The following is a 13,175-nucleotide window of genomic DNA, read 5'->3' on the forward strand; positions in this document are numbered from 1 at the left end:
TGGCAGTTAGTTAATAAACGCAGGCCTGTCAACAGCTGCTGCTGATGTAATGTGGAACTTCTCCTCACTCTCCTTATCCTCCCGCCCCACCACGCCTCCCCAGCTCCCTCCTGCACCAGCACCAGCACCACCACCCTCCCTCCCTTCTATTTACAAGTCTCACTGGGTGTTGCTGCAGACTTCCAGAGCTGGCAGCACAGATAGTGTTGTGTGTTTGTGTGTGTGACTTCCCTCCTCCCCCCCCTCTGTGCAACACTTCCAGGGGAATTTACAACAGCATGTTTTCAGCTGCCATCAAAGAAAGGTCCACATCATCAGGTTGTCTTCCTAGCCAAAACACTCCTGACAGTCTGGGAGCTGCAGACCTGTTGAGTGGAGAGGATCCGGCTGGCGCAGAGTAAGTTTGGATTCCTGCTTGTTTGTCTTCTGACATTATGGGAAACTGAGCAGTTTAAACCTTCATTGGGCTAGCTGACTAATATCAGCTAGTGCCAATTTGATGTTTAACTCAATTTGTATTGTTTTCTCCTGTAGTAGTAATAGTAGCTCTGCAACATGAAAGTTTTTTATTTTGCTGTTTTTCAGTTGTTTTTATTCATTTAAATGGAACTCTTACTTTAAAACTCCAAGATTAATCCATGAAGCTGACAGTTGAGCTTTTATGGGCTAATTATAGTATTTACAGTAATGTTTCCTCTGTCTTATATTATGCAAATTAATGCAAAGTCTGTGGAAAGGTAGTTAAAATAGTTTTAAAAAGGCCAGTTAACTTGTAATTAGTACCTGAAACCCCAAAAATGTAAATGCTTTGTGATTTAGCTGGTTGTAAGAAGCAATTTCAAGATTTCAGAACAAAATTTAGCCAGCTATTTACTAAGCTAATTAGCTTTGTAAGTAAGCCCAGTTGAATCTGTGATTGCTATCCACTACTTATTTGCCACCCAGCATGTAGCCGTATTAGTAATTGGCTAATTTCTTCTTCTTCTTTTTTTCAAAATGAAATAAAAATAAATACACTTTTGAGAACTGCTTTTTGCTATTGGGAAGTCAAAATTTCAGGTTAGCATCTTGCTACAAATGAGCTAGTCTATTAATTAGCCTATGCAATTAGCAACTAGGCTAGCTAATTTGTAGCTAGGATAATTAGCTGAGCGAGGAATGTCAAGCTAAAATAAAAATGCTGTTTAGATCAAAACATGTTTAGTAACATTTTAGCAATGCGCTAATTGGCAAATCATTTAGCTAAAGAAAGAGCTAGTAAAGTTGTTTTTTACAATATTTTTTGTGATGTTTAAAAATATGAAATTACTGATATGTAAAATTGCTAGATGTTGGTGTGCAAATAGATATAAAGGCTTGTATTACTGTGTTTGTTTGTTTTTTAAATAAAACAATATCAAAGAGGTGGTTTAATTTAATTCTGAAATATTAAAATTGCTTGATTACAACTAGCTCAAGCAGATTTACAAAGAGTCTACATTTATTACAACTGTCATTTTAAAAAGCATTTTTATAATATATATTTGTGGAATTTATGTAACGTAAAGCAGACTAATCATTACTGTAAACAGCTCAAATTAGCCTAAAAACAAAAAGTGATAAACTCATAAAAAGACATGAATGTGTTTGGTTTTCACATCCTTCTTTGAGAGAAAATGCACATTGGAAAACATCCGCATAGATAAACATGCACAAAAACGCTGTTGTTTCTCAAGCTGTCAGCAGAAGCCTGCTGATGAAATGCATGTGTTCAGTTTTTCAGCAAGCTGCCCATCGCATGATGCTCGCATACCAAGCTGAGAAGGGGGCACAGTTGTGTATTTTGATAACGCTTGGAAAATTCCTCTGCCCTCTCTTGGCATGCTGCATCACTACTGGGCCTTTGGAGAATATTTTTCTGGCTTTTTTTCTACCTGAAGCACTATCATGAGAGAGTTCAGTGGAGAGTCACGCTGCTGAAGCACGCTGCAAGTCCCCCAGCAGGATGTTCAGTTAACTTTTTTTTTTTTTCCAGGATGTGTATGTAAAATGTCCTACGCATCTGGTGGGATAATTGCAGGGACTCCCCTCATGAACAGGATGACGACATTGTAGTCATTGTTTTTCTTTTTTCTCTCCGACAGACCTCCGACCCCTCCCTCCTTTTTTTTTTAAACCCCCACATTAAATTGCCTGCTAAATACCACTGACTAAAGAGGGCAGACAGGTTCGGGCACAGTCTTTGTTACTGTAAGTGACTGAGAAAGACATCTCACTTGGCACAATTTTACTTAGGAAGTAATGAAAGCAAAGTACACGAGCTTTGTCAGTCTTCTCAGCCAAGCTCATCTTTAGTGAACAAGTAGGCTAAGTCAAATATTAATACAATCTTCAAAGAAGCATCCCGACTGTGAAGGCTTCATGCAAATTCTGTAAAATGTATCATTAAATGGTATGAATAAATAACATCACAATGTGGAGGACTCCACATTGAGACAGAACTGGAGCAAAGCGAGTGAAAATATAAGCACAGCCCTGTTTAAAAATGCAGAACTAGGTGTCAAAAATCTGTCTGGTTATTGCACACCAAATGATTTACAAATGCCTCTGAGTTACAGCTTAAAAGCATAACGAGGAGCTCCGTTTGTTCCTTACTTATTAAATATACAGGATTGTTTTTTCTCCCTTAGTCACGCTGTCCTTGCCTGTGAGCGTTTGGCAGAAACGTGGCAGACAACTGCCAACATTTGCTGGTTCCAGCTTCTGAATATCCAAAATCTGCTCTAGATTACATCTGATAGAACTGAACACTTGTAAGCTATGGACTGTTGATTTATGAAACAAGAAGCTATTTTAGCCCATGGGATCTCAAAAGGTGGATTTCTTACATCTTGTGTGCAAAATCTTATCAACTTATTGTGGAAAGAAGTTTTCATTTGGTCTTTACCAGGCATTATCTTGCGCACAAAATATGTATTTGTCATATGAATGAGTCATCTTACCCAAGTAATAATTTTATGTAAACTGGGATCTTACTGAGCTAGTGAAGTAGTGGTAGTTCCTCTTCTCACTCGAGTAGTCTGCCATAAACTCCCATGTTCAAATGCTAAATTGTACATTATTAAAAATCAGCTTCACAGCCTTACTGCTTTACTTTATACTGTAAGGTAAAGAGCCAACAATAATACAAGGAAAAGCCCAAAATCAGATGACCGCCTATCAGTAAGCACTTGGTAACAGTGGGAAGGAAAACCTCCCTTTTAATAGCAAAAAATCTCAGGCAGGACCAGACTGAGGCTACATCCACACTAATGCGTTTTTGTTTGAAAACGCATCATTTTCTCTCTGTTTTGCCCTCCCGTCCACACTGAGATGGTGTTTTCCCCAAGGAAAAACGCAGCGTTTGGAAAACGCTCTCGAAAACGGATACATTTCAAAACAGAGCTGTCCCATCGCAGTGTGGACACTCGAAAATGCAGACTTTGGAAAACGGTGACGCATGTTGGTCATGATGCAGTCATGTGACCACTTAACCCAAGTGGTAACATGCTTTGTCTTGCCATTTCGCCGCCACGGTTCAAAGAGCCGGAATGTAAATAAATGGCAGAGGGAAATGACACAGGTCGAGTTGTCTTGCGTTTCACGCATGCGCGGAACGGCAACGTCAGCGTTTTCGGCTGTTTTTGTGTGGACGCGGAACTCTTTGAAAACAACTGAAAACATGTTTTTCAGATGAAAATGCCGTTTTCAAATCTATCCGGGCTAGTGTGGACGTAGCCTGAGAGAGGGGCTGGTTGATCCAGCTGGATAACTGAGTAAGTGGAATGGCTTGAATGACAGATGTCCTGACCTGAGTCTGGTGGGGCTAGTCTGCTCTCTTTTTACTTTGGTAGAACAAAAAGATTGGAGGTTGGAGGTCAGGTTAGCGGAAAACAAATATGCCATACACACAAGTAACATTAATGAGTCCAAGGCTAAACACTACCTGGACTTTCATAATAGTAACTCTTCTACAGTACAAGCGATTGGAATTAACCACATTCCTCTTTCAATACGATGAAATAATTTACCAGGGCTCCATAACCAAAGGGAAGCTTTTTGGATTTATAAATTATAGGCCACTAAATATCCTGGCTTAAATGAGGACTTAGATGTTACTTCTTTTTTTTTTTTTTTAATAAACTTTATTTGCCCTTGAAGATGCATTTAAATGATCTGCAGTGTATGGTGCTCTGAGGTGTTTTCTTGTCTGATTTGGACTGAATCTTGTGAATGTTTCTTGATATCTTTTTGGGCTCTTGCATTTAACCGGATTATTGAAGACTCATCCTATGGGTAAAGTTTTACTGGTGGAATTTTCCACTCTCACCCTAATTGGAAATTTGGCATGATCTAAAATATCGCCATGTTGGTGTCATTCGTACACCATCATAGTAATGTTGGTCCAGGATCAACATTGCAACTGACCTATGACAGCTGAGCATTAAGCTAGTATTAGCCTAATGCTATTAAAACTATCACTATCAAACCATTGATTGGTCAATTGCAATATTGATCATGGACCAACATTGTTGTGATCATACAGGAACAACATTAGCATGGGGATTTCAGATACACACTAGTGGAACACCGTTACAAAAGATTCAGTTTGTTCATTGTTGCTTGTTGGAGAAATGTGTTGGAGTTTTGGGTTGAATATGGCCATGCCATGAGAGTAAATGGATTTGGAGTTATGGGATATCCATACATCTAGTCACCGTGTATGTAGTGTTGGAGCTCCAAAATCTTACAGATATTGTGGCCACCTCAGAGGTTTGTACTTCAGTTTTGGTGAGTTAAATTCTACTGTTTTGTTAGTTGTAGATTGGTGACCAAGCTATAAATTATCTATATAAGGTAACTTCTGGCTCCAAAAACCAACGTGGGGGCGGCCAAAACGCTAACCTTGACGTATCAGAAAGTGGAGTCCAAAACCAGTGGGTGAGGTCATGGTGGCCATCTTTTGCGCAGTCTGTGGGTGGTAGCAGGCAAAGCTGACATTTCCAGATGTCCTTCTCCCCACCAACACTTTACTGTTCGTCCTGGGAGATCCCGAGGTGCTCCCATGCCAGATGAGATATACATTCTCTTCAGTGTGCTCTTGGTCTAGCCTGGGGTTTCTTCCCAATTTCACAGAAAAACCTCCAAAGGGAGGCTCCCAGGAGGCATCCTAACCAGATGCTCCAACCACATCAGCTGTCTCTAAGCCAGCCACCCTACGAAGGAAACTCATTTTGGCTGCTAATTATTATTATTACTATTACTGTTACCCAGATCACATGGTCATAGGTAAGGGGTGGAACATAGATGGATAGTCCGGTACAACACCCACAGTGCTGATACTGGACAAGTCTGCTTTTAAAACCATTAAAACCCCCCAAATTACAAATTAACATGACATTCATGCTCACGAGGAGTGTCTGTAAACTACTGACCACAACTGTACATGTCAGTCAAAAACATGATTAGTATTTATGTTGCCCATAAGCAAAGTGTATTTATTAGTGTATTTATTAATAAATATAATTATTGTCACAAACCCACAAACTATTTTGTCTTGTGTGAAGATAGTACACAACATTGTAGCTGTGTCCCAAAATGCTGGATGCATCCTCCGGAGGCCGCATTTGAAGGCCGATTACGTCACAGCCAGGCGACGAAGGCTGTCCCAATTCGTCGACTCCTTCAAATGCGGCCGACAAATGCGTCCTTCATTTCCCCGAATTTGAAGGATGGGTCGGGTGTGTCCTTCGTGGCCCACCATATCCCAGAATTCATAGCACGGCCCAGCCAATTTCAGTTTCCAATAATGGCGGCCGCTACTAAGTTTTAAAATTACTCTTATTAATCTTTCTGGGTCACAAAATAAACTTTTAACATATTTTCAGACGAGAAAGTAGCTGTGTAAACTTCAAATATCAGCTCGGTTTATCAAGACATCGCATATTTGCAAAAGTGCGCCGATGTTTTCGGAGACGTCTGTTACCCACCCGCTCGATAGCAAGCCGGGGGGTTCAATGGTCACTCGAGCCGGCGAGAGCAGCGGACTCCCGGCTTCATCGTTTCAGACCCCGCTGTCTTTCGCTACTCAGGTTAAACATGATTTAAAAGTCACTCGGATAACTTAAAAATTTAATTGTTGGGCTTTTTTCTGTGTTTTATATGTTCTGGAGTAAATCGGTTTGACTGAGATCAAAGTTATTAGATTATTAGATTAAATAAAACTTTATTAATCCATTGGGTGGGTTCTTCCTTGGTTTTCACACAGCTGAATAAACGTCAAACAGAAAACTGATTAAACAGAAGTATGAGATGGTCGAGAATAGGGATGGGTATCGTTTAGGTTTTATCCGATACCGGTGCCAAAACGGTACTTTTGAAACGGTGCCGGTGCTCAAACGGTGCTCAAACCGGTGCTTAAAGAATGGAGAACACAAAATTGGTCCAAAAACCTCTCATGTTCAGCTGCTTTTTGTAAAAATATAACAATGTTAGCATTTTCTGCAGCTATGGGGCATATATGGTATCACTCTTGGCTGGAAGCAGTGCTTAAACAATGGAAAAAACACAAACTTTGTCCTAAACCTCTCATGTTTAACTGTTTTCCACTTTTTCTTTGGTCATTTTAGCCTTTTTAGCCAGGGTGAAGGGAGCATCTGCCATCAAACAAGAAGACAGCCGCATGTAGCTATGATGATGTTTGCTAGTTCACCTTACATGCATTAATGTAATAACGTGGTTAGCCTACTCAACGTAAATTAGCTACTCACGCAGAGAAGAACGGCTGCTGCTGCCACCATCATCCGTCATCATTTCTGCTACACTGGCAGGACTAGGGGCCAGGACTCTCCTCTTCGTGTTTTTGGGGGATGTTGCATAACAGGCAACCCACCCGCAGTAGATGTGCTCGGTGTGAGGTCTCGCAGCAAGCTATCAAATACAACGCATTTCTGGGCTTTTAAAAAAAACGCTATGCGTCGCCAGGTGTTTCATCGGATTTGAGGTGTTACCTCCTTTGACAGTATCAAAGTATCAGCTTAAAGCACTTGTTGCAGGCTGCTGAGTTTGCATATTTTGCTATGAAGTACAGCCAGACTTTTGACCGCTTCGCCTTGGACATTTTTAATCTGTAGCTCTGCTCTAACAGAACGTACGTACCTGGCCCCGCCAACTATCCTCGGAAACGTAAAATGATTGGCTAGAATCTAAAGTGTATCACAGCTCAGGAAAAAAAGCACCGAAATAAAGCACCGAAATGTGCGCTGCTTTTCGGTCTGGTTACTACCGTTTATGTCAGAACGACACCGGTACCCATCCCTAGTCGAGAATTTACGCCAGTGTCCTGTTATATTTTAGATAGCAAGGAGCAGACGGCCGAGTTTATTAAACTCCACCGAGACAGCGTTGACGCAAATCTGAAGGCTAGACCGTCCCATTTCACAGTCTCACACTTCCAGCCTTCTTGGTCTTCGAAGGACCCGGCCCACGTAGGCCGCGAAGGCCAAGTCCTCCGACGGATGCAGCCGACGTTTTGGGACACAGCTTATGACTAACCACACACTTTCAAAATTATTATGACACTTTAGGGCCTCCATATTAGTAAGGTAAATTGAAAATGAAAATAAACTGCAGCTCTAATCGAGTTTGTCTTCACTCGGCCTCGCCAGCTGTAGTCATTCTCACTGTGTTCAAAGGACGTAGGCTGTTTATTCAGTTATGCATAGGCTGTCCTTGTTCCTTTGCAATCATAATGACATTGAGAACTAAAGGCCTAAGCAAATAACCATGCTTTCCTGCACACAGTTATGCAGACATGTGCATTACAAATCCTTTCCATACCTTCAACACAAGCCCATAATTTTCTAATAATCTAGTTTAAGTGCCAGAAGGAGACACACATGCTCATGCCGCATAATCTCGGTGCTGATAAACATGCGCATGCTGAGACTGGCCTCCTCGTATAAGATTAAAATGAAAGAACATAATCATGGTTTCACAAGCAAGCATAAAGCGTATGCGAATCATCCCTCGCCTGGATTATCAGTATTCATTTTAAAGAGCGTGTTACATTGACCTGTTAGCCTTGGCAATAAGCCTCACATCTTCACACCCACATGATAAATACTCACCTCACTTAACCTGATTACCAGCACAGTCTAAACACTGATATACCGTGGCAGAGGCTATACAACATTTAGACAAAACATTCATTTTAATGATTGGTTTCCTTAGAGCATGACAGCAACAACAGGCCAGTGTAAAATACGGCCTATTGTTTGGGACCCTCAGACGCTGTAATTCCACGTTAGGTTGTGCCAACTGTACCGGGACACATGCAGAGGCAGGATGAGACAGGCCGGCCAGCAGAGGGACTCAAAACATCCGATCAGCACAGGCCATCTGTGCTGCTCTCTCTCCACACATTAAAAACCCCAAATCAGGCACTCGCATGCTTCAATTTTCTCCCCCATGAATGGAAAGTAATAGCAGCCCCCACTCCCAAAACGTTACCCTCCCACTGCAGCAAATTAAAAGCAAGGCTCAAACGTATAATCTTCTCCCCGGTCATTCATTCATTCATTCAGTCGCAGCGGACATGGCAGTCCGGATGGATCATTCAGAAGAAGAAGAAGAAGAAAAATAAAGAGAACTAGGCTGTGGACCGTAGGGGATGCCTCTGTGCTGACCCCGTTTCAGCCACCCCCCATCCTTAATTCAAGCCAGCGCACAGGGTACAGACACAAAAATGAATTGGTTCCTGGGGCAAAAGGGGGGTGCACCAATCAATGTCCAATCTCCCCTCACCACCACTACCATCCATTTTCAGGCCCTGGCACTTCCTGGCACCCCTGCCCCCCATTTTGGGGTATTGATCACAGAGTTCAGAGTTACCATTTGGCCAAGAGGCTTTTGTTTCCAAGACCTAAAGGTTTCCACTAATTATACAAAAAAGCCCCCATACTGCTAATCTTTGGCTCCAGATGGCCATTTAAATATAGGCTTACATGTATTTGCTCCACTATTTATCATATAATTTATTATATAACCCGTGACTAAACCACTTCATACTGTATACATAAAGGGAGGGGGAAATAATTTCCCATTGCTCAGTTAAATGTTTTGTTGCGCGAGTGCCAAAGTTCAGGCCACCCCCTGCTTAAACCAACCACGACAAGGACTTTCTTATTTGTGGCGAAGCGAGAATATGCGTGGGAGAATGCCTTACTATACTAGGTACAAAGGGCGGTATTGTCACTTGTGGCAGAGTGTGATCTCTGTAACACTTACGAATCAAAAGCCAGAGGGTGGAGCAACAGTGTTTCTTCAGGAGGTCCCTTTACTGTATGATTATTCAGCCCTGCAATAGAGTTAAGAGGGCCAGTAACAAAAAAAAAGCCAGTGATTGCAATAAATGCACAGCTGCCTAATTTATCCCACCTTACAAAAGAACAGTATCAAACCGGAGCCATGACGATCCATATTCATGGACAATCTGGGCTTGTTATTGCCATTTATCCACGAGGCTGTTTTCTGTACAGCGATCTCTCAATGGGTTTAAGTGTTATCATTAAGCTGTTATCCCCTCACATTATCCCTGTTGTAGTTTCAGAGCTGTCTGGGGCTCTGTGACTTCAGCTGGGTCCTCTCTTGTTCCTGGAGCAGATGTTAAAAAACGACTCCCACCTCAAACAACCCCCATTTTGTGTTGTACACAAACACACACATGCACACACCATCCTGCCTTTCCTCCCTCCTTCCCTCACCCTGGCATCTAATTAGGCCTACAGCACAAAGACTCCCAGATGTCAGCGTCCTCCTGGCCTCCTTTGATTATATCCTTTCCATCCCACTGCCTTGGTTGCCGACTGGCTGGGGGCCGTGTGGACTATAGGCGTTGACGCGTGTCACTTTGCGTAGGTCAACACTAGTCCAGTTTAACATATCAGTAATTGCTTTAGGTGTAAATCACGGGGAATGAGGAGGGAGGCGGGACAGTTGCAGAGAGGCCCCTGGATTGTCATAAATGCTTGCAAAGTGGTGTCAGTTCTTGGAATATGAAGTATAACTTCAGCTAAACGCAGGAGAAAATCACATTATGTAGATGGAGACTGAGTTACTCTAATGTCTGTATCTCTAATAGCTCGTCCAAAACTACTGTTTGTCAATCCATATTTAAAAGAGCATTCATCATGGCCAACAGACCCCAAGTGTTTCATTTCCTTTAAAACCAAGCAACCGAGAAATACGAACGATCGGTCGACAGTCAACAAGTCTGTCGTCTGAGGAAAATTGGCCATGGCTTTGACTTTTACAGACGGCGGCCACGGCCGTAACTTTCAGCAGCAATCAGATTTCCATGCTTCCATGAGCACCACATCTGCCCAGTGAATGCTTAATGGATGAGATATTGATTAGTTCTTTACTGTAGAGCCCAGGATTACACTCTATCATCGAGGCTTGGAAGTATTTCACACTTCATCGCCAACTATTATTCTTTAAGAAGTGCCGACGAAACAAACCAAAGCAATTACAGACTAACTCGTCTTCCTTGTGATAGCTGTGTAATGCTGTAAAATCTAGATCACACAAACAGAAAACATATCCTGTCACAGCCTCATCAAAGCAGCTTGTTCTGTTCACACATTTAAAGAAAAGGAGTGACAGAGGAATGTCTGACAATGCAAGTTGCGTGAGTAAGGGGTCTTAGTTGCGGGCCGTATCATAAAACCTTACCTGAACGAATTTCCACTGTTGATACATGAACCTGTTGTTATGTAGCACTTTTTCACTACAAGCCCCACAATCACACACACACACATCCCTACAAGAGCTTACAAGTTTAGTGTGATTTGCCTTTGCTTTGCAAACTTGCAGTGTTGCTCAACTGTTTTGATCAAAGCCAAAAATTGTCGTGATACATGCTCAATCATGCAGGTGACGAAATACCAGAAAGTTGATTCTGTTTATCTGGACGTAGCGCTTTCTGTGGGAGAAAGGCTTCGTCACTCATCCAAGTGACTTCTTCAGTCTCAGCTGCCTGCAGGTTTCTCCAACCTTATAAACAGTACTTTTGCGTAATGACTGAAACTAGAGCCATTGAATGAACACTGGGCTTTGAGGTCAGTTACATGATCATTGATATGCAAACGCTCATGACAATTGATCAATGACCATGAGTACCATTCACAGAGAGTTGGGGAATGGCTGCAATCACAACATTGTCAGATGGTGAAAGATGTACTCTTAAGCCCCCTCCTCAGTTCAGAGATGATTGTCCCCCTTTCACATAAATGGTCTTGATGACTTCCCACTCAAACCCGCATTCCTGTCCACGATGTACATGTCCTCATCGCTTAAAAGGTTTCCACTGGCTTTTAAGTGTAAGTAAGAAGCCAGAAAATGATCTAGACTAAATTCAGTTAATTGTACAGCCCCTGACTTGTGTTTATGTGCTTAACTTTATAACTGTATATATTGTAACAATGTTCCACTTTCTCTTGTTATCAGTGTTAAATATGCTTTTTTTGATCCATTTTGTTCTCTGAGCTGTTACTGAATGTTACCTGGTACTAAGGGCAACTGACAGCACTAAGACAAAACATCATTCGGTTTGTTTAAATGTCAAAGGTAGCAGTGTTCCAGTGTTTTATTGCCTGCCTTTATCTCAATGTCCCTGATATGTGGCTTGTAAGGTGTTTGTTTCATCTTAATCACTTCCCATCGATCCACTGCCTCATCCCTCACACTGTACACCCAAAGGAAAATGCCATCCATGGTTTCTTTGTTGGGTCTGTGTAATCAAGCGCTGTGCTGTAATCCATTTTAATCATTTACTCTCAATTTCCTATAACCCCCTATCTCTGAATCCAAGGGAAGATTTACTTCCTCTCCTAATCTCCAGGAGAAAATAGACCAAACTAAAATGCATGCTAAACATAGACCATCATTTCATCTGTTGCAAAACACTTTCACAATTAGTCATCACAAAGCCAGAGTAAGTGAGACGGTCAGGAGTCTGATGTTTCTGTGTCATTAAAGACAGAGCATTTCACATCCTGTTTGCTGATTAGAGAAATTCCCGCTACACTTGATTGCCCAGGGCTGTTCAGAAATAGGGCAGAAAGGGACAGTATCATGTTTCAAAATATAAGATCAGATCTGGATGAAAAGGCAGCGGCTGATCCTGATGTTTCATGTCGATAAGTTTGGACTTAACAGATTGGCAGTGGATGGAACATGTCATGTTGATGTGTGGGCATATTTGACAAGTGCAGTCATGCTGCTGAAGCTTTAGACAGGGTGTAACGGATAGCGCCTGCAGTGGATGCAAAAGGGTTTGTTTGTTGCATAAGTAGGTTTGTGAGGAGGGTAAGCACATATCACCTAAACTCTGAACCTAGTAAATCGTGATACAGAGCAGGACTGTAGATTTACCTTATAAATTTCATAAATGCCTTTTCCAAGTTCGGCCTATTCTGAACTTCTCAAGTATGATATTAACTATGATCTAAACCAAATCCACCATGTAAAAGGTAGACTTAACAATTGTGTCACCACTTTTCAGCTACTTCTGAGGTTTTGAGTTGAACCTTTTAGCTATCAGCTATTTGATTGAAAACCAAGGACACTGCATGCTCACAGAATTGGAAAGCAGCTTGTTTAACACAGGGTGGCCATATTACAAGGCCTCAGTCATTTGGCGACCTCTGTTTGCAATGGAAAAATGTGAATTTCCTAACCAGTAGGTGAGTGGTTGCTCAAGATTGCTGGCATGAAACTGGTCACAAAGAGGTACACAGGGCTTTCCCCAGTTGTAGCTGATTTGGTCAGTAATTGTAAACCTTATTAAATGCTAAATTATCTAAACCATATCAGAGTTGCAGTCACTGTGGGCATAGAAAAGATGGGCATAGAAAAGATGAATGCAACCTGAAACCAGGATACAACTTTAAATTCCAATTTTCCTAATGGGCAGCAGGGGGCAACTCCTGGCTGGAAAAAGAAGTCATGTTGCATAAAGGTCTATGAGAAAACAACCCTACTTCTCACATTATTTATGGCCTCAGCAAAGACTTTCCTTATTAGCTAATAGGTAGTGATAAAGCCTAATCTTTAATAATAGAATTAATATAATTAATACAGTTAATTAGTAGGTT

At 41.7% G+C, this 13,175-nt stretch overlaps 1 protein-coding gene across 4 annotated transcripts in view; it reads left to right on the forward strand.

Moving 5' to 3' along the window:
• Positions 1 to 209: 209 nt before the first annotated feature.
• The window catches only part of LOC101473452 (nck-associated protein 5), a 188,003-nt gene continuing 175,037 nt past the window's right edge, over positions 210 to 13,175 (forward strand). Inside the window, exon 1 of one of the 4 annotated variants that reach the window (XM_076880532.1) lies at positions 210 to 397. In XM_076880532.1, coding sequence (XP_076736647.1) covers positions 279 to 397 — 119 coding nt within the window. In that variant the 5' untranslated portion in view covers positions 210 to 278. The remainder of the gene's footprint in view (positions 398 to 13,175) is intronic. The other 3 variants (XM_004562590.3, XM_004562588.3, XM_004562589.3) reach the window with 3 other exon arrangements.

The sequence above is a fragment of the Maylandia zebra genome, linkage group LG23 (genome assembly GCF_041146795.1).
Source record: "Maylandia zebra isolate NMK-2024a linkage group LG23, Mzebra_GT3a, whole genome shotgun sequence".
Classification (NCBI taxonomy): domain Eukaryota; kingdom Metazoa; phylum Chordata; class Actinopteri; order Cichliformes; family Cichlidae; genus Maylandia; species Maylandia zebra.